Genomic DNA, 20,922 nt, shown 5'->3' with positions numbered 1-20,922 from the left:
TATTTTTATGATTATGTACTGTATTTTCAGGAACAGTGTTTACACTGATATGTTTACATTTTTTGAGCCAAACCACAAAAAATGGGAAAACATTATTCTCTGTAGAGACGCACTGATATAAGAGCTCAGAGCTGAAATGGATATCTGATACTTTATTTAGGAAAATACATTTATTTTCAAAGTACATAATCAGATATCAGTTTGAAATATTGTTCAAATATAAACATCTTAAACAGTGTTTGTTTATATCTTCTCTCTGTTACATTTTCATACTTAGCAGTATTATATGAACCACAGTGACAGTGAAGAAGACTCACTTTCAGAGTTAAACTCTCTTTCATTGCTGTAACTGTGTGTGTAATTTAATTAGCGTTTCTGTCTGGATGGAGAATCAGAGCTTTGATCTCCTGAGTTCATATGTGTATAAATGTATATATGAATATACTAATAAAGGTGTAAATAAACTCTATTTCTGTGAGTTTTTCTTTCTGGATGATCGTGGTTTATAATGGTGCCTCCTCTGATGATGTCACTATTGTTTCTGTTTAAAACATTAGGTGTGTTTTTGAGCAGATCATCCAGGTGGTCATTCCCGTTGTCCACCACTAGAGGGCAATGTGTGCAGGTGTAAAGAGCAGTGCAGTGACAGAGTGAAGCTGTAGAGGTCAGTCTGGAGGGCCTGCCGTCTTCATTAGAGTGTCCTCTTGGCGTGAAAAGCAGGGTTTAAAAAAAAATCTGACAGTTTTCTGTTGTTAGAAGCTCATACTGAAACTCTTTTGGTCCAAAGGTGCTTAAAACACCTGAAAGGCTGGGGTGCTGAAGAGTGACATCACAAGAGGAGAAAATGGGCGTGGCTTTTGGCTTTATTGCCAAGGTTACAGCTTCACAGTTTTGTGCTGTACACACTCTCTCTCTCTCTCTCTCTCTCTCTCTCTCTCTCTCTCTCTCTCTGATGTATGACATGGGTAAGGAGTGGATTTGAGATAATCTTTCTTTACAGTTCTGGCCACCGTTATTGCAAACCCTTTTCTTTTTTACGTAAAGTTTACAGTATCTTCATAAATAAATGTAAATATACCAACTTATTGTCATTAGAATAATTTTAATGGATGTCTAAAGTTAATAAACAAAAAAATGATGTATTTTGAACTTGCATGAAGTGATTTTAAAGAAAAGAAACAAAATATGGCATGGATAGTATTATTGGCACCCTTTCCTAATATTTTGTTGTGCTCTCTTCAGCAGCAGTGACAGCCTATAAACGTTTTTAGTAATCATGTAAAAGCTTCTTGCAGCGTTCTGGTGGTAGTTTTTCTCACTCCTCCTCTCCTCCACTGTGAACTTTTGAAGCTCTTGGATGTTGGCAGGATGTCTCTTCCCAATGGCAGAGTTCAGCTCTCCAAAGATTTTTACTGGGGTTGAGATCTGGACTCACTGCTGGCCAGTTTAAAACACTCCACTTCTTCTTTTGCAACCTTTCTGTTGTGCTTTTTAATGTGTGCTTTGCGTCTTGTCATGCTGGAGGACCCATGATCCTCAACCCAAACCTTAGTTATTTACACATGGCAGCACATTTCACTCTGAAATGCCTTGAATTCTGAAATTCATGTAAAAATTTCAAAGTTTGTACTGTTAAGTCAAAAAAAGGTGATGATTTGTAACAAAAAAGCATTAATTTAGTAGAAAATGCATAAAGAAGCATTTTCTCTAGTGCACTCAGACTTAGACAGAGTCTATCTGTTCATAAATTCAGATGCTCCAGTAGTTTACTACAGGATTCTACACACATACTGTAGATTTCTGTAAAACAGCACTACATGAAGGCCACTTGACTGTAGTTCACTACATGAAGGCCACTTGACCGTAATTTACTACATGAAGGCCACTTGACTGTAGTTCACTACATGAAGGTCACATGACAGTAGTTCACTACATGAAAGCCACCTGACTGTAGTTCACTACATGAAGGCCACTTGACCGTAATTTACAACTTTGAAGGCCACTTGACCGTAATTTACTACATGAAGGCCACTTGACTGTAGTTCACTACATGAAGGTCACATGAAAGCAGTTGACTACAGGAAGGTCACATGACAGTAGTTCACTACATGAAGGCCATTTGACTGTAGTTCACTACAGAAAGGCCACTTGACTGTAGCTCACTACATGAAGGCCACATGACTGTATGCGAAGGCCAGTCGACTGTAGTTCACTACGTGAAGCCCACTTGATTGTAGTTCACTACGTGAAGGCCACTTGACTGTAGTTCACTACATGAAGGCCACATCAAGGTAGTTCACTACGTGAAGGCTACATGACTGTAGTTCACTAGATGAAGGTCACATAACAGTAGTTCACTACAGGAAGGCCACTAGATTGTAGTTCACTACGTGAATGCCCCTTGACTGTAGTTTACTACATGAAGGCCACTTGACTGTAGTTCACTAGGTGAAGGCCACATGAAATTAGTTCACTACAGGAAGGCCACATGACAGTAGTTCACTACATGAAGGCCATTTGAGTGTAGTTCACTACAGAAAGGCCACTTGACTGTAGCTCACTACATGAAGGCCACTAGACTGTAGTTTGTCCTTCACTGGTCAGCAGTGAGCCTAATAGAATGTAGGATGTTGTTTGAAGTTCCACCCTGATGCCATAATGGACTGAAGGCTACACGGTGTGATGTCATAAAGATAAAGGTGCAGATAAGTTTCTGCCGTTTCATATCTGTCTGTGTGGAGGCCCTGAGGAGGACAGCTGAGCTGCCTCTGGTTCTGGTGCTGCAGAGTCCATGAGGATGGCTCGGACACAGAGAACGAGAGAAAGTAGGAGCAGCTGAGAAGAGATGGAGCACAGAGTAAGAAGAGAAAGAGAGGAAAGAAGAAGAGGAGCAGGAAAAAAATTTAAGCTTTAGTGGAAGAAAGAAAGGAAACAGAACATGAACAAAGAAGAAGAAGAAGAAGAGAGGCAAGTAAACCTACAGCCAGCAGAGACAGAGGAAGAGGCCGATGTTCTTGACCTGTTTGTGAGTTATGAGTTATGAGCTCTAATCTGTCTAAATTCACTCAAGATAATCTAGTGAGCAACACTGAAGACAAGATTGGAATCATCAGTGAGCTCCTTAGGGACCTACTGTTCTAATGTTCTAATAGCGAGTGTCCAGCCTCTGGATAAGTAAAGGAAATAAAAATATATATTAATATATAAAAATGAAAGAGCAGTAAAACTGACTGTATTTTCATGAAAGCAGAAAATGACACGATGATGATGGCTGCTCTTTGTAGGGAGAAGGGAGCCGTTTGAGATTCTGCCTGAAACAGTTTGCGGCAGTGCTGAGTCACCTGACTGAGTCTGCACTGCTGTCCTGACGTCACGCTTTACGGGCCCCAGGCATTCAGGCAGTCGTTAGTATTGAACCCTGATTGTTTCTCCTAGTATGGACAGAAGGGTTCTCATATTGTACAGCTCTGCTCAGGAAGGTCTGATTATGTTCTTCTGTATGACATTCTTCTGTATCAGTGTTTACAGTTCTGTGTGTTGGTGTGTTCTGGGTTTTGTATCAGTGTTTAGACGGTGGAGTGAATATCTGTGTGTGTGTGTTTTATATCGGTGTTTATGTGCAGGAGTGAACAGCGATGTCCTGCCGGAGGGCTCAGTCTGATCAGCAGTGTGAGACTGAGAGTGGGAGGGTGCACCAGGGACGATGAATTTCTGAGCATAAATAGCACCGCTGCAGGAGGTTCACATTTAACACCCCCCCCTCTGTTATCTGCCCTACAGCGTGCTCCAGTCTACGTGTATGTCAGTCACAGATGCACTAGCAACTCAGATACCACAGAAAGGATTAGAGTCGAAATAAATATCGTCCAAGAACATTCTCTGTCCAGCTCCTACCCAGAGCAGCAGAGTGGAGCCCGACAGAGGTCTGGTTACAGCTGAGTTTGGACAGAACCAGTTTGGACTCTTTGGACGCAACCTCAACCTGAATTTAATCAGAATAATTGTGTCAGATTCAGAGAAATAAAATTACACAGAGATCAGACTGAAATTCAGAGGCCTAAGGTCAAATACATTCCTCTATGTGTGGCATGAATCATTTCCAGACTCAAACCTCAACAGAAAGTGTTTATTGGTGATCATTTTCTACTATATATTGACGTACATATAGAACATCACAGCTCAAATAGTGCTTTAGTGAACATACTTGGCCAATACAGTAAGATGTCTGACAGTTTTCCACACCAAAAGAAGCAGAACATGGCACAAATTCCGAATAAAATCATCATCGTCGACATTTTCACCATCATCCTCTTCCTCCTCTTGCTGTTCAGCGTATGTTGCAGCTTCTTAATCAAAGCAACACAAATTACGTCACTCAGACACCACAGATCCAACACAGACTCTGATACTAGAGACTAGATTAGACTCAAAGTAGAGCTTTAATGGAGCCAGAAATTTTGGTCTCGATAAAAATATTGCCACAAACAACAAAATGCTGCCAAGAACAATTCTGCCCAACACTGACATAAACCACCCGACTGTAGCCTGGCAAATTTCTGGCTCAGACAGATCCCAAGGTGGGAGAAACACCTGCATCGAGTTTAAGCTGAATCTGACAGTGTGCTCCATCAGATTCAGAAAAAAATAATACCATTTTTTAGATTAGACTGATATTCAGAGAATCTTACAGCTCAGCTACATTCCTGCACCTGCCAACTGGTACGCATTTTGACATCAACGTATGCTGGTATGATTTGTCACTCTACACTAAACTGTGTTCACTTGTGCATGTACAGTTCTCAAATCTAACAGCAGGAGGCAGCAGTATGTAGCCTTCTGAAAAACAAAAGAACAAGAGTTTGATCAATCATAGTGCCAGGGATGACGAATGTGTAATGTTAGTCATTTCAAGAGACCACAAATCGACAAAACGAAATGTTTTAATTCCTTCGCAAATATTGTATGGTTAAATACTATGATATGTTAGAGTGAACAACAGCACAGCAAGTAACATAACTAACGTTAGCTAGGTTGTGGGTTAGCAAACTGTTGCTACAGTTGCTGCTGCAAAGCTGACCAGCTGCTATCACAAACATTAACAAACAGGACAAAACAGTACTGACCTGTTGGTTCTGTGAAACCCGTGAAGCAGAAACAGAGCAGCCTCCTCACCCCTTTTCAGGCCTTTTAGCGCTCCATTAAGCTCAAGTTGGCTTCCTTTTCACTGGCTTCCTGTCCCACCTTAAATGATGCAACAGTTACATTTAGGTGCCTTAGGCTTAGAATGCATTTAAGGTGGAACGGGAAAAAGCGAATAGGAAGCCAACAACAGTCTCGTCTACTTCTAGCAATATTCAGTGGAGGAGTATTTGGAAGGTGAATGTTTCCTGCTGCACTCCACTATTTTGCATGCACAGTGCTGTGTGGGGGACACTGTCTGTGTCTCTTGGGTGGGGCAAAGCAAAACGTGAGGAGGGTCAGCGTTTTCACAGGGTGGGACTTACGTGCACAATTACACACACACAGAGGGGGCGTGGCTTCATTCTCTGCTCAGGATGCCATTACTGCACTTTACACAGTACACAGCTGTTTGCTGCTATATTAATGTTTAAAATGTCACACATAGAACCTGTAAAAGAGTCTTCTCAAGAATATATGATTGAATTGTTTTCTTCATAGCTGATTTATATAACTAAACTTGATGATGGTGGGGTGAGCTGACAGTACGTGACTGAAGTGCCCTTGAGCAAGGCACCTAACCCCCAACTTCTCCCCGGGCACAGTGGATAGGGCTGCCCACCACTCCAGGCTGGTGTGCTCACTGACCCCTAGTGTGTGTGCTCACTAGTGTGTGTCTGGGTGTTTCACTGCACGGATGGGTTAAATGCGTGTGCGAACACAGTTGGCCAATAATTCTGAATGCTGAATAAAATCATCATCATCCTATTTCGCCTCTTGCTGTTCTGTGTTTGGTTTAGCTTTTATTGAAAGCAACATAAATGATGACTTTTTCACCATTCTGTGCTAAAGTAAACATTCAGTTTTCAGTTCACATCCACAATTTCAGAGCATCAAAAGCTTCACACGTTTAAAACGTGGATCTGCAGTACTGAGCTGTTCCGCAGTGAAGAGACATTACACTCTGCTCACAAGCCATCTGCTTCTGTGGGCTTGTTTATTGACACTGCTGGAATCTTTTCCTGTAAACAGTGGATAATCTCAGCTAATAAATCAGATTTAGTGTATGTAGAGTAACATGTAACGCTCCTTTCAGACACTGAGTTTGATCTGTTCAGTGAGACTTTGAGGCACCGCTGTCTGTTCTGTGAGAAATCTGCTGGCAGGCATGAGTGATAATGAATGATAAAGTGCACATTGTTCCTCCGCTGTGTTATTCCATGTGGACAGTTTTACAATCCTGCTGTCAAAACACTACTTAAAATACTTCCCTTAGTTTGAGAATAAGAAAATGCTTCTGTCTCTGTAGAAGGCATATCATTTTAAACTAATCCCGGGAGTAAACTCAGTCAGCCTGTTAGGCAAGTAGGTTCTGCTCCCACAGCTACATTACTTCCTATCATGTTTTTGAGAGTTTTAGTGCTGGGATGATTAGCAGTTTTGGAAAAAATTATACATCAGACCAAATTGTTGATACATACTGATTTTCAGTGCAGCTTCGCATAGCATAGCAAAGTGCTGCTATAGAATGCCGTCAGGGAGAGCCGATTAATGCCAGGCTCAGATTCTCTTTTACACTTTACTCATATAAACTAAATGAAATAAAGTGTTCAGCATCTCTCATTATGCTTTGCATTCATTCCTCTTTACAAATCTCTTCACAGTCTGGCTGTTTTCCAGCTCAAAGATAAGAGCTGTAAAAGGCTAGGCTAATAACGTTAGCTGAGCTAACTTACAATTAACATCTGTCTGTTTGTCTAAAAGACTGGCTGCCTTTCTCTATGTACATTTAAAGCCACATGTGAGTCTTTCTGTGGCCTCAGTGTGATGGCCTTAAGGGGCAAAAGTAAAGTGCAAAAGGGTCATTCTCCATTTGCAGTGGGAAACCGTGTCACAAAGGTTTCAGGGCTTAAAAAGATGCTTCAAATATCAGGCACAGTTCCAAATGGAGAATGGAGAATCACACATTATGAAGCAGAGACTAATCTTTACCCTTATGCTAATATTTATACTATATATAAATACTAATATTTACTCCTTATGCTGTTTGTTGAACTTTAGCAGAATGGGCTGTTACCCACTTTTTTAGTAGCACTGACTAAAAGGAAAAGTGACAGTGTTTTCACCATCATTACCTGATTGATCTGTTTGTTCTTCCACTTCACCTTCTTCCCACATTCTCAGTGTTTCATAAAAAAGCACATTAGACTTCATGTAAAGGCTTCAGTGCATTAAATCTGAACTAATTGAGTAAATAAATGAGGTAAAACCAGGACTGCAGTTTTGGATAATGGAGCTATAACCTGCTAAATCTGTAAGTCTCAGCTCTAGAGAGATTTCTTGAGAGATCTAGAGAGATCTCTAGAGAGATTTCCACATATGGGTGTGTATTTGTTCAGGCATGAATCCTAAATTCCTGGTTAGTTTGGCAGTGAGGTTGAGGTTTAGTTTGTTGCTAGTATTGAGGTCTGGTCTTCTCTTAGCATTAGCTCCATCAGACAGAGTGGTTCCTGCAGTTGGTTCTCAAAGAAGCTCGCGACATGTCCGTGTTCATGACGGAAAGTGGGATGCTCTCGTAGTTTTCCTCTAGTGGCTGGCAGTGGCAGTGCAGGAGTGTGGAGCGCACCTCGCTGCGGAAGTTGGTGTTTAGGAAGCCATAGACAATGGGGTTGATGCAGGTGGAGCTCATGGCCAGCAGGTGGCAGAACGAGAACAACAGGTCATGTTGGCACACAGGCAGTGCCTCTTCATTCCAGTCCGCCACTGCGTTGAACACATTCAGCGGCAGCCAGCACACTCCAAAAGCCGTCACCAGTGCAACCAGCATAATGCTAACGCGCTTGCTGTGCGCTACGCGCCTTTGTTCTTCCGCATGGCTGCAGCTACACTGGCGCTCCAGAAGGCGGCGCCTGAGCTGAAGGCGCAGAAAAATGCGCAAGTAGCAGAGGAGGATGAGCAGCAGTGGGCCGCAGTACTGAAACACCAGCAGGGCGGCGCTGTAGGCCCGTCTGTCCTGCATGGAAGGCCACATTTCATGGCAGGCCTGCAGCTGGCTGTGCGGGGGTGGGAGCTCACTGTAGGGGTCGCTGCTCAGCAGTTGGAAAACCAGGAATGGCAAGGCAGTGACTGCAGACACAAGCCACACCCCCAAGAGGGCGGAGCAGGCCTGGGCAGGGCTTGGTTTCCAGCCTGAAGGGTGCAGGACCAGCTGGTGGCGCTCCAGAGCTATTAACACCAGGGACAGCACAGATACGGTGACGGACGTGCACTGGATGAAAGGCGTGAGCCGGCACAGCGCTGCACCGAACACCCACTGGTCCATCAGCATGGAGCTGAGGGTGAAAGGCAGGCAGAAAACGCACATCAGGATGTCAGAGATGGACAGGTTGGCGATGAAGATGCTGGTGACGTTGGGGCGGTCCCGCTGCCGCACAATGATGCAGATGAGGAGGATGTTGCCTAGCAACCCCATGATGAGCACCAGGCCATAGCAGAGCACCAGCACCAGCGTTACAGCCAAAGACTCCCAGCATGGACTATCCAGTGGGAACTGTGTGGTGTTGCTGTGGTTGCTAGAGAGGGAGGAGTTCAGGAGCCCCACCCACAATGAAATGCCAGAAAGAGCCATTTGTGATTGGTTCAGTCAGCAGGAACAGCATCATCAGAACCTGGAAAATACACATATGTGCAGCAGTGTTCATATGTTTGGAATCACTGTTGTAGTTTTATGTAATAAAAACTTGCAGGGTATTTTTAGATATTGTAAATGTACAACCCCATTTCCAAAAAAGTTGGAACGCTGTGCAGAATGTAAATAAAAACAGAATGCAATGATATGCAAATCATGTAAACCATATTTTTAAAGGAAAATACTACAAAGTCAACATATCAAATGTTGAAACTGAGAAAGTTTATTGTTTTTTGAAAAATATATGCCCATTTTGAATTTGATGCCAACAACATGTTCCAAAAAGTTGGGACATGGTCATGTTTACCACTGTGTTTTATCACCTCTTCTTTTAACAACACTCTGTAAGCGTTTGGGGAGGAGACCGACTCAGCTTTGCAATAGTTCTGGATCTCCTTTGTCATATTTTTCATTTCATAACGCCGCAAATGTTATCAGTGGTGACAGGTCTGGACCGCAACAAGGCCAGTTTAGCACCCAGACTCTCTTAATACAGAGTAATGCTGTAATGCTGTTGTAAAACATGCAGAATCTAGTTTGGTATTGTCTGACTGAAATAATCAAGGCCTTTCCTGAAAAAGACGTCATCTGGATGGCAGCATATGTTGCTGAAACCTGTACATATCATTCAGCATTAATGGTGCCTTCACAGATGTGCACGTCACCCATGCCATGTGCACTAATGCCCCCCTATACCATCATGAATACTGGTTTTTGAACTGTACACTGATAACAAGCTGAGTGGTCTTTAGCCCGGAGGACACAGTGTCCATGATTTTTAAAAAGAATTTCAAATGTTGATCACAGGACCACAGGACACTTTTCCACTTCACCTCAGTCCATTTTAAGTGAGCCCTGGCCCAGAGAAGGTGGCAACACTTCTGGCGCCTGTTTATATGTGGTTTCTTCTTTGCGTTTTAGAGTTTTAACTTGCATTTGCGGATGCAGTGACTAACTGTTTTCACAGACAGTGGTTTTCAGAAGTGTTCCTGAGCCCATGCAGTGATTTCCACTACAGAATCATGTCTGGTTTTAATGCAGTGCTGTCTGTCTCTCTCACTCTCTCTCTCTCTCTCTCTCTCTCTCTCTCTCTCTATATATATATATATATATATGTATATATATATTTATATATATATGTGTATATATATACAGCACTTAAGTATTTATTGTAATGTACTGCACTTATTGAAATATATTGTATTGCGCTTTGTTCAACTCTGTTTCTTTTTCTCTAGGTATCAACATAGGCTTTTGTTTCTAGCAGTATCTGAGGTCAGTACTAGCTTTCTCTCCAACCTATTTGTAACCAGCAAAGATACTTTCTCTGAGTAGATATATATATATATATATATATATATATATATATATATATATATATATATATATATATATATCAGTCTCTGTCAGTCTCAGTCCCTCTCTCTCCACTCTCTGTTCTCCACATCATCATATCAGCAGCTGATAGAGTCTCTGATCAGATGTTGATGTTCGAGAAACTGAATTAGAGAGACTCTGATTTCCTACCTGGCTGAAGTCACTGCTTTGAGTTTCTGCTCTTCAGTTTGTGTTTATACTACAGCAGTTTAAATGGTTTGGGATTTTTCGCATTATTAAATCGGACGAACATCATCTAAACTATTGTGGACGTGTGTGTGACTTTATGTTTTTATGAGGTACAAATCTAAAGTCTACAGGATGATGTAAACATAAACTGTGTAGTTGTGGATGTTGATGCTTTTATTAGACACACTAGCACAGCAGCATTTCCACATGTAAACGAAATGGCGTTACTATACAAACAGGTGCAGTGAGAGCTTTGCAGTGAGAGCTGGACTGTGAGAGCTGGGCAGTGAGAGCTGGACTGAGAGCTGGACTTTAAGAGCTGGACTGTGAGAGCTGGGCAGTGAGAGCTGGACTGTGAGAGCAGTGCAGTGAGAGGTGGACTGTGAGAGCTTGGCAGTGAAAGCTGGACTGTGAGAGCTAGGCAGTGAGAGCTAGACTGAGAGCTGGGCAGTGAGAGCTCGACTGTGAGAGCTGGGCAGTGAAAGTTGGGCAGTGAGAGCTGGACTGCAAGAGTTGGGCAGTGAGAGCTGGACTGTGAGAGCAGTGCAGTGAGAGGTGGACTGTGAGAGCTGGGTAGTGAGAACTGGGTAGCGAGAGCTGGACTGTGAGAGCTGGGCAGTGAGAGCTAGACTGTGAGAGCTCACACTGAGAGTTGGACAGAGAGAGCTGGGCAGTGAAGAGCTGAATACTTATTTAGTATTTTAGTTATTTAGTATTTTAAGTAAATTAATGTCTTGTCCTTGTGCTGTTAGCATGGATGCTAGTTAACCTCATTGTGTTTATTTGCTAATTCTGTGCTATTAAACCCAGTTACTTCACAGAAACACTGCAAATGATATTGTTCCTGAGAGGGTTTATACACTGTTTGAATACTTAAAGGACTGTTTTATTACATTCAGCGTTAAAAATAATAAAAAGAACAGTGAGAGCTGTGCAGTGAGAGCTGACCTGCTCTACTGACACACTCACTCACAAAGTCTACATCAGTCTGAAGGTCAGGTACAGTAACAGGGGTTTATCTGACCCCACAGTGCAGCACATTAACAGACAGATTACTGAGATGTTTTCCTCTCAATGGCTTTTGAACACTGCCTGTAACGACTCTGAGCATTAATGATAATCTAATCAGCCTAAACTGCTCAGGTCTGCAGCTCAGTGGAGACATTTACTGCAGTGGTCCAGAGGGATTCTCTGGATTCAGAGGAGGTCAGCACTTCCCCCAGCATCGAATACAACAAACAGAACAGAAATAACCACTCACACACACACACATACACACACTGCTCTCTCTCTCTCACACACACACACACACAGTTTTCTGATTTTGTATTTTCTTGTTTTACTCTGACAGAGAGGTTTAGAGGGCTTGTTTGGCTAAAATTTCATATTTTTAATGAGAAAGAGAGAGATGATTACATTATTACATCTGAACACAATGGACTCCAAACATCTGAGATCAGACCGAAAATCATTGAAGTTATTTTTTCATTTAAACCTAAACAGAAAATTTTGAAATTTAGATATATTTAGAACCAAAAGTTATGACCAATTATCAGTCATTTAAAATAATGATGAAATATTGAAGATTCTGCATCTCTAGATCTTGATTCAAACTTAATCAGATAAGTGATGTTCAGGTCTTTGCACTAAAAGCTCAGATTTGGTTTGAGTTTTATTCTTTCCACTGAAACTGATGATGATGATGATGATGATTATTATTATTATTATTATTATTAAGGTCAGGTGGATTTGATCTGCTCATCAGAGATTTTACAAAAACTTGAGTTCATTCCAATCCAGTTCACACTGTCATTAAAGCTAAAGAGGGACAGTCCACCAAACACTGAGGAATTCTTATGTTCATGTTAAAATTCTACTTTTTGCTATTATATTGCTGTGTAATGTGATCTACAGTGAAATCATATTCAAATTGAAAAACAAACAAACCAAATTAGGAGCATTTTCACCGGTGCTTTCAGAATATTTTATATAATAAGAATTTTGCTCTGTTTATTGCTGTTTTACTGTTGTTATTATTATCGTTTACTGTCTTCTGTTTATCGTTTGTATATTTTAAAGCTGAGTAAATACAGTAAATTGTAAATAGCTCAGCTGAGACAGAGATCAGTATTAAACTCCGAAGACTGTTCTGGTCATAACTGTTCAAAACATCAGTCAGTCCTGCAGAGCAGGTGAAGGTAAAGCTCACCTTAGTGTCTGATCTTCACTCAGCTCCAGCCTCACTCCTCTAACTACAGCATTCATTCTGTCCATCTCTCTTCTCTTCTCTTCTCTCTCTTCTCTTCTCTTCTCTTGTTAATCCCTCTCTTCTCTCCTCCTCTCCCCTCTCCCCGGTGTTCTAATTGACTGAGCTGTAGCTGGTTGTGTGCATTTCTCTGTATTCTGTATTTAGTACTGTTGTGTGCTCTCACCCCCATGTGGTGAGAGCGATGTACTGCAGGTGGGGACAGGACTAGTTTTTGAGCTGTTCGATGAAGCTGGATTTTCTCTGTTAGCCTGAAAACTTCCAAACTCAAGTTTGTCCAGTAGGGGGCGCACTAAGGGACATTTCTATTGGACAGTCCTCACTTTAGGCTTGAATTATCCAGCTTTACTGAGAAATCCTGCTTTATGAAAGGCAGGTAGATCATCACCATCCCAACTGTTCCAGCTGGAGATGAACAGAGGTGGACAGAGGAACATGAAAACCATCCCAAAATAAAAGAGCTACTGTTGTAAAGAAATGATGACTTCTGGAGTTCTAAGTTTCCCAGCAGAACTACAGTGGAGCTTCTAAGAACATCCAGCATCCATCAGCGCAGGAACCAGAAGGCTGAAAATCAAATTTTCCATTCCTGCTGCACCATTAAAGGTGGAACTGAAAAGAAAGCTGTATACTGAGTGATAGGATTTTAACCCTGTTGTCCAAATTACACATTGAAATTATTAATACTTATTTAGTATTTAAGTAAATTAATGTCTTGTCCTTGTGCTGTTAGCATGGATGCTAGTTAACCTCATTGTGTGTATTTGCTAATTCTGTGCTATTAAAACCAGTTACTTCACAGAAACGCTGTAAATGATATTGTTCCTGAGAGGGTTTATACACTGTTTGAATACTTAAAGGACTGTTTTATTACATTCAGCGTTAAAAATAATAAAAAGAACGTTTTATTTATTTATTTATTTTTGTCGGTCACTCCCCTGTTTAGAGGACCTACAGTGCTTTATTACTTATGATACATATTTTATGAATCAATGAGGTCTTTAATAAGGAGGACAGAAAGAAAATAAACTAAATAAAAATGAAATAAAGAAAATAAAAATTAAATGAGTGTGAATATAATTAACATTCGTGCATAAAGCAAATCAAAATTTAGATGATAACTATTTACAACACCATTGTTTGTGTGTTTGTGTGTGTGTTGGGGGGTTGGGGGGGGGGCTATGTTTGCAGAAACGCCAGTGGTTCCGTGGAGTGTTTGCGTTTGTATGAATAAACTGAATTTATCCATTAGATTATTTTTCAGTATTGGTGGCTGTTAGTGGGGTTTATTATTCCTGACCAGGTGGAGCTGAGTTCAGTGGATTAGCTGTTGATTGTTGCTAAAAGATGTTCCAGTGATGATCATGTAGTCAGTGAATAAGTTCTTCCAGTGAGTGATGTTGGTCCTCCTTAAACTCCAGTTCAGCAGAGTTATTGTTGGCGATGGTCAGTGCTGTGAGGAGATTCTGCTGCTCTCCTCTGCTAATCTTACTGCTGATGTGTCTCCTCCAGACAGAGTGATGGGACAGTGGGGGAGTAGCTGAGTCAGTAGTGCGATTAACTGATCAATAATGTGTTTAATTGGTATGCAGGACCACATGAGTGTTTAGTGAGGGTGTTTAGTGAGTTTAATTCCCGAATGAGGGATTGAATTTCCGAATCACTGACTCTCAGTAACACACAAACACACACACACACACACAGTGACGCAGTGTTGAGTGTAAATATAAATGTTTATTATAGATCCAGAAAAACAGCATTTACTGTAAAAATCAGCATCAGATCAATATAAACTGACTGTATAATATAAATTAATCAGTAAGTACTGAAAACACAAACACATGATCCAGCACATCATTCAGCGTCATTTACAAACTACTGCTTTTCTTTCTTTCAGTGTAAATCTGTATTAAAGTCATAGTTTGGAAAGAAATTTACCCAGAATACATTAAGCTCATCTTAAATCTGTGTTGGGGAGAGACTGATGGGTTTTTGGCAAAATGCTCTTCATTGAGATTCAAATTAGTTTTATTTAGGCTGGAATATTAACTCCATTAGAGCGGAGTTCTGTTTGGCAGATTCTGTAACCCCATCAGCCTCAAGATCAATTTATCGCCCCTACACCATGATATTAGGAGAAAAAAAAAGAAAAAAGTGATATTCCAGAGAAATCTGTATTCACTGATATTAAGAGAAAAACAAAAAAACTAACAAAAAAAAAACAAAACAAACAAACAAACAAAAAAGGGTGTTCCAGTAAAAATGCTGATTTGGCAATATTCGGTAAAAAAAGGAAAAAAGGTTGTATTCCAAACATATATACATATAGTTATTTTATAAGTTAGTTTACAAGTTAAATCTGTGCAAAAATAGATTAGAGCTATTACATTATTGTATTATTAAGAAAGCAGCAATTACAGACAGTTATTAAAGTGCTTTTTGATGTTCTAAGACATTAATGGTCAGTAATTCTCTCAGGCAGCTTTGTGTCGTTAATATTCCACACGTAAATTGTACAATAATAATAAAACATTAGTAATACTAATAATAATATTAGTACTAAACTCGGCAGAATGAAGGAGTTAAACAGCTTCACGTCAACCTGAACATGTGCTGAAGACTCACCTGTAAACACCTTCACCATCATCATCACCTGTAAACCACTCAGTACAAGCCTTGATCACTGACAGAGGAATAAATATTAATAATGATAATAAATAACTGACTCCTCTGTCAGAGCACTGATCTGTAAGACTGACTGCAGTAACTTATTTAATTAAACAGTTAATCAGCTCCGAAACAATGTAAACATTATATGAGCTTTGACACCAACGTTTGCTCATATCTGCTATAGTGAAGCTGGACAGAAATGTGTTCTACAGTTTCTCGATAGGATTAGTGGGTTTAATCAGCGTTTATCCTATGAGTGCTCTGAGGAGTCTGGGTCTGGAGAAAGGCCAGGCATACTCGTTTGGGACGGGTCCGTTGACATTACTCTCGCTGAAGGAGAACAGCGGGAACCAGACGCGAGCGCGGCGGCTGTGCTGGACGGCGTGAGTGCTGGACAGCGTGTGGTAGTACAGGAAGAGCCGGGTGGTGATGTAGAAGGCAATGAAGACATCGAGGGAGTAATGTTCATGAGCCGCCAGGATGAAGAAGATCCCAAACAGGTTCAGCACCCACGACAGCGTGTGGACCAGGTGCCACTTACGGGGTGTATCTACAGGACACACACACAAATCAGCACAGCTACTCCACTCTTCACCTGTTACTGCTGTTATTGTTATGCAGCCAGGTCCATATTTAAGTGCACATCAACAATGTTACTGTTATGGTAGCTGTCTACCACAGCAAAGATCGTCAAAGCAGCGTTATTGTCAGTCCTGGATTTTGGTGGTGATATACAGATCTGCATCTGCAACGACTCTCAAATCTACAGACTCTGTGCTCCGCCCTGCCTTAAGACTCATTACTGGTGAACCTACAGACCATCACTGTGTACTGTACGAAGAGGTCAGCTGGTCATCTCTGGCTGTGTCGGCTTCTTTTTATCTATAAAGCTCTTACTGACTGAAATCATAGAAATGCTCAGTGTAGATAATGCAGTGTATCAGACTCAATTCGTGACTGATCAGCCTTCAGGTGCTGAGAGCTTTTCCTGAACTGGGAAAATCTGAGTCACTGGAACACTTTAAACCACCTCTACTCAGCCTGACACTGTTTTATTGATTTTAGTAAAGTTTTAATTTGATTTTAGTGTGTTTTAGTCATTATTTTACATTTATTGTTCTTTTTATTTATTTTATTATCAACTTTTACTCTCAGTTATTATTTTACATTTTCGGTTTAATTTTTTATAATCAATATTAATATTATAATATTTTTTGACATACATATATTTCGATGTTGTCGGAACAAAACATCGTATCTCCAAAATGAGACCTTTACAGGAGAAGAAAAGAACATACTTTACTTTTAATGTAAGTCAACGGAACCAGACGTTTTTCCAAGTAATTTTTTGGTCGTTACTTTTGGTCCATTCATCATGAAATTTACACACAGTGTAAAGGACAACAGGTATTTTCAAGTTCATAACTGAAAAACGACAGAAATGGAGATACAATGTTTTCTTCCGACAGCAACAATTTATTTTTCATTGATATGTTTTAAATGATTATATCCCTATTTGATCTATCTTCTATTAAATTATTTTATTTTTTCACTATTTAACCAGTTTATTCTGAATATTATTATTTATGTGATCAATTTTTAGTATTTGATATATTTTTGCTAATTTTTGTAATCCCTGGTGTCTGTACTGGCTTGGCTACACTGTAAATGAAGGTCTCCCTCAATATACTCTGAGTGTACCATTTTGGAAATACAAGGTTTTACCACAACAGTGATGATACATTGTAATTATTATTATATTAGAGTTTATCTCACTCACACTCAGTGATGAAGAAGTTGAGCATGGTCAGAACCACCGTGTGTCCACTGAACATGTAATCTCCACACGTGTGCACTCCAGTCAGAGACATTCCCAAACCTGTCCAGATCTGTAACGCTCGATGGAGCTTTGCCCACAGATCACCGTACATCTATAACACACACAGACACACATACATACAAATATATACACATACAATGTGTTAACTGGATGCAGAAAACTGTATATCTTGTGATAAATGAAAGTGTGATGTGTGTGACTGTTTGAGCAGGTAGCGCTGGTGCGAGAAAAGCTACAAATTAAAACCCTGCAGTCCTGACATAAAAACTACATAATAATAATTCTAAAAAGTAGTAATCCCAATACATCAAACAGTTTGGCATTTGGTTGTGAGAAAACGCTAATCAAATGTTAGTTTGAAAGCAGATTGTGAGAAAGCAGCAGGTAAATTAACTACAGTTTAATTTTTGAATTAATTTTCTGCACAGTGACTTTTTAACTCTCACAAGGGGGCGCTATTTGCACTCAAGTAGCTTCTGAGTGCATTACTGAGAGAGAGGAAACCCACACCAGCAGGAGCTAAAGACATTTCAGAACAGGAAAGAAAATAGTTTATAAGTTTAATACATAAATGTTTTATTACATAAAAGTCTCAATGTCATTTAATCTGTGACTTTTAGCTAAATAAGACACAGGCTGAAGATATTAAATACTGTAAACAGCAGGGGGCGCCTCCGCTTCAGAATCCAGAGACATCTTTTTCAATTGATCAAATCCCAACTCATAGCTGGCTTCAAATACGACATAACAGCCCCAAAGAGAACAACTTTTATTTATTTTGTATGTTGCAAAACTGCTTGTTTACAGACATTTGGATTAGTTCTATTCTATATCTGACGGAGTTGCTGTGTATCAGATTTAAGGCAGGAAATTAATCCATTCACATGAAAAGTAACTGACTGTTTAGCCGTCTGCAGTCAGGCTCTTCACGATTCTTCCACCTAGGGTTTCGGGTCCTTCCAAGTCAGAGTCTGAGTTATTGGTGTTCAAGTCAAAGTCGAGTCACAAGTCTTTCTCGATTTTCTCGAGTCGAGTCTTCAATCATCAAAATCGTGTGTCAAGTCATATGACTCGAGTCCACACCTCTGTTATATATAAATTATTTAATTAACTACAATTAGAAATTGACAACATACTTAAATATATATGCAGAGTACTGTGCAAACATCTTAGACACCTAAGCAAATAGTTTAAAATTGGATAAAGCAGGTATTTGATGAGAGTAAGTGCAGGACTTCTTTGAGGAGAGGGCTGGAAACAGTTCAGCTAACACACTGACACACATGAAATCACTAATTAATGTATTAACATTATTTGCCTTTGTTGTAATATTAGTGTTTCCTGAGTAAATAAACATTTACTGAACAGATAAACAGCTTTTTAAATCTATTTATCTGCCTGAATCATTTACACAGCTCTGTATGTGGTGACTGTGATGTTTTCTGTATATGTGTAGAGGATGCAGGTGTGTGTGTGTGTGTGTGTGTGTATGTGTTTATGTGTGTGTGCAGGTGTGTCTGACCTTTCCTGAGCACTGCAGGTGACGACCTGGGACAGACAGTGAGGTGACGAACATGGTGACACAGCGCAGCAGGAACACCGTCCCCATCAAACTGCAGAACCGCCGGAACAGAATAGACCTACAGACACACCATCTCAGTAAGCTTTAATAGCAATGGTAACAGCTAATATAACCATGGAGACGGAGAATGCACACAGAAGATTTTTAAAAAAGGGTTCTATATAGCACCAAAAAAGGTTCTTCCATTACATATAATGTAAAGGTTGTTAGAACAGAAGGATACTTTTTGGTGCCAAATAGAACTATTTTCAGGTTCTATATAAAAAGGTTCTAAATAAAATCATGTACAACACATTTTCCATCAAGCTGAAAAATGCTTTTACCATGCAGAGAACCATTTTATCATGAAAAGGGTTCTATGAGTGTTCATGGTTCTATAATGATACTTTTTTTTTTTCTTTTACTAAAGAACCCTTGAGTGCTTTCTGTTTGGGAATTCAGCTCCTGAGGGGACGTGTCTGTCTGCGTCTATGTACATGTGTCTGTGTTGGTGTACTTGTGTTTTTGTACCTGTGTTTGTGTTGGTTTTTTTGTGTTTGTGCTGGTGTACCTGCGTTTGTGTACCTGTGTTTGTGTACTTGTGTTTGTGTTGGTGTACCTGTATTTGTGTGTTTGTGTTGGTGTACTTGTGTTTGTGCTGGTGTACCGGTATTTGTGTTTGTGTACCTGTGTTTATGTTTGTGTACCTGTGTTTATGTTTGTGTACATGTGCATTCGTTGGTGTACCTGTGCATGTGTTGGTGTACCTGTGCTTGTGCTGGTGTACTTGTGCTTGTGTAGGTGTACTCATGCTTGTGTTGGTGTACCTGTGCATGTGTTTGTGTACCTGTGCTTGTGTTGGTGTTCCTGTGCTTGTGTTGGTGTTCTTGTGCATGTGTTGGTGTTCCTGTGCTTGTATTGGTGTCCCTGTGCATGTGTTGGTGTACCTGTGCTTGTGTTGGTGTACCTGTGTCTGTGTTGAGGTATCTGAGTTTTTGTTGGTGTACCTGTGTCTGTGTTGGTGTACCTGTGCTTATGTTGGTGTACCTGTGTTTGTGTTGGTGCACCTGTGTTTGTGCTGGTGCACCTGTGTTTGTGCTGGTATACCTGTGTTTGTGTTGGTATACCTGTGTTTGTGTTGGTGTACCTGTGCATGTGTTGGTGTACCTGTGTTTGTGTTGGCATACCTGTGTCTGTGCAGTAGCAGTGTAAGCAGCAGCATGCAGCCCAGGACCACCGCACAGCCCTCAGCCATGGCAAAGGCCCAGGGAATTCTGGGTACACTGCAATACAGACAAGGAGATTAATGAAGTCAGGACAGAGCCAGTTCAGGAGACACTTCCTGTTCCTCTCACTGTACAAAAAACACAACTGCAAAACACTGAAGAGTCCTCAGTGAATAAGGGTAAAAGGAGCTAAACAGCTGAGCATTACTGCTACTGAGCACTGATTGGTTAGCATCACTGCTATTGAGCACTGATTGGTTAGCATCACTGCTACTGAGCACTGATTGGTTAGCATTACTGCTAGTAAGCACTGATTGGTTAGCATTACTGCTACTGAGCACTGATTGGTTGGCATTACTGCTACAGAGTGCTGATTGGTTAACATTACTGCTACTGAGGCCTGACTGGTTAGCATTACTGCTACTGAGCACTAACTGGTTAGCATTACTGCTACTGAGATCTGATTGGTTAGCATTACTACTGCTGAGTGCTGATTGGTTAGCATTACTGCTACTGAGATCTGATTGGTTAATATTACTGCTACAGAGTACTGATTGGTTAGCATTACTGCTTCTGAGCGCTGATTGGTTAGCATTATGGCTTACTTGGTCCCAAAAAGATATGAACACATGCACTGACCTGTCAAGGAATATGTCGGGCAGTGGTGGGTAGGTGTGAATGTCCGGTACTTTCTCGTGCACCAGCACCATGATGAAGGACGTGATCCCGAACACTAGTGTCACGTAAACCGTAATCAGCGCTGTCTTCCAGCACTCCGGCTCCAGTCGGCCACGCCGCTTACACTTCCCGTTAGAGTAACCGTGGCAGCGATCCTCCTCGACAACCGCGGCTGCCGTGGCAACCCCATTACAGCCTTCACCATTACATAACCAGCGATCAGATCCGTATCCATGTGACTTAGAGACG

The 20,922-nt window shown here is 40.8% G+C and overlaps 2 protein-coding genes across 2 annotated transcripts in view; both read right to left on the bottom strand.

The window, feature by feature from the left end:
- Positions 1–7,672: 7,672 nt before the first annotated feature.
- On the bottom strand, positions 7,673–12,778 carry npy4r (neuropeptide Y receptor Y4). Its single transcript, XM_036593651.1, has 2 exons — positions 12,642–12,778; positions 7,673–8,846 (listed from the first exon to the last, which is right to left on the bottom strand). The coding sequence occupies exon 2, from the start codon at positions 8,804–8,806 to the stop codon at positions 7,673–7,675; it is 1,134 nt and encodes a 377-aa protein (XP_036449544.1). The 5' UTR covers positions 8,807–8,846; positions 12,642–12,778.
- Positions 12,779–14,412: 1,634 nt separating this feature from the next.
- samd8 (sterile alpha motif domain containing 8) overlaps positions 14,413–20,922 on the bottom strand; it is a 9,144-nt gene continuing 2,634 nt past the window's right edge. The window contains exons 2-6 of the mRNA XM_036593849.1: positions 20,635–20,922; positions 19,957–20,052; positions 18,731–18,848; positions 17,149–17,299; positions 14,413–15,918 (exon numbers count right to left, since the gene is read on the bottom strand). The exon at positions 20,635–20,922 is cut by the window's right edge and continues 244 nt beyond it. Of these exons, the coding sequence (XP_036449742.1) occupies positions 15,614–15,918; positions 17,149–17,299; positions 18,731–18,848; positions 19,957–20,052; positions 20,635–20,922 (958 nt within the window). The 3' untranslated portion in view covers positions 14,413–15,613. The remainder of the gene's footprint in view (positions 15,919–17,148; positions 17,300–18,730; positions 18,849–19,956; positions 20,053–20,634) is intronic.

The sequence above is a fragment of the Colossoma macropomum genome, unplaced genomic scaffold, assembly GCF_904425465.1.
Source record: "Colossoma macropomum unplaced genomic scaffold, Colossoma_macropomum, whole genome shotgun sequence".
NCBI lineage: Eukaryota > Metazoa > Chordata > Actinopteri > Characiformes > Serrasalmidae > Colossoma > Colossoma macropomum.
Note: the sequence above shows the minus strand (reverse complement) of the source record. Positions and strands in the feature narration are given on the sequence as shown.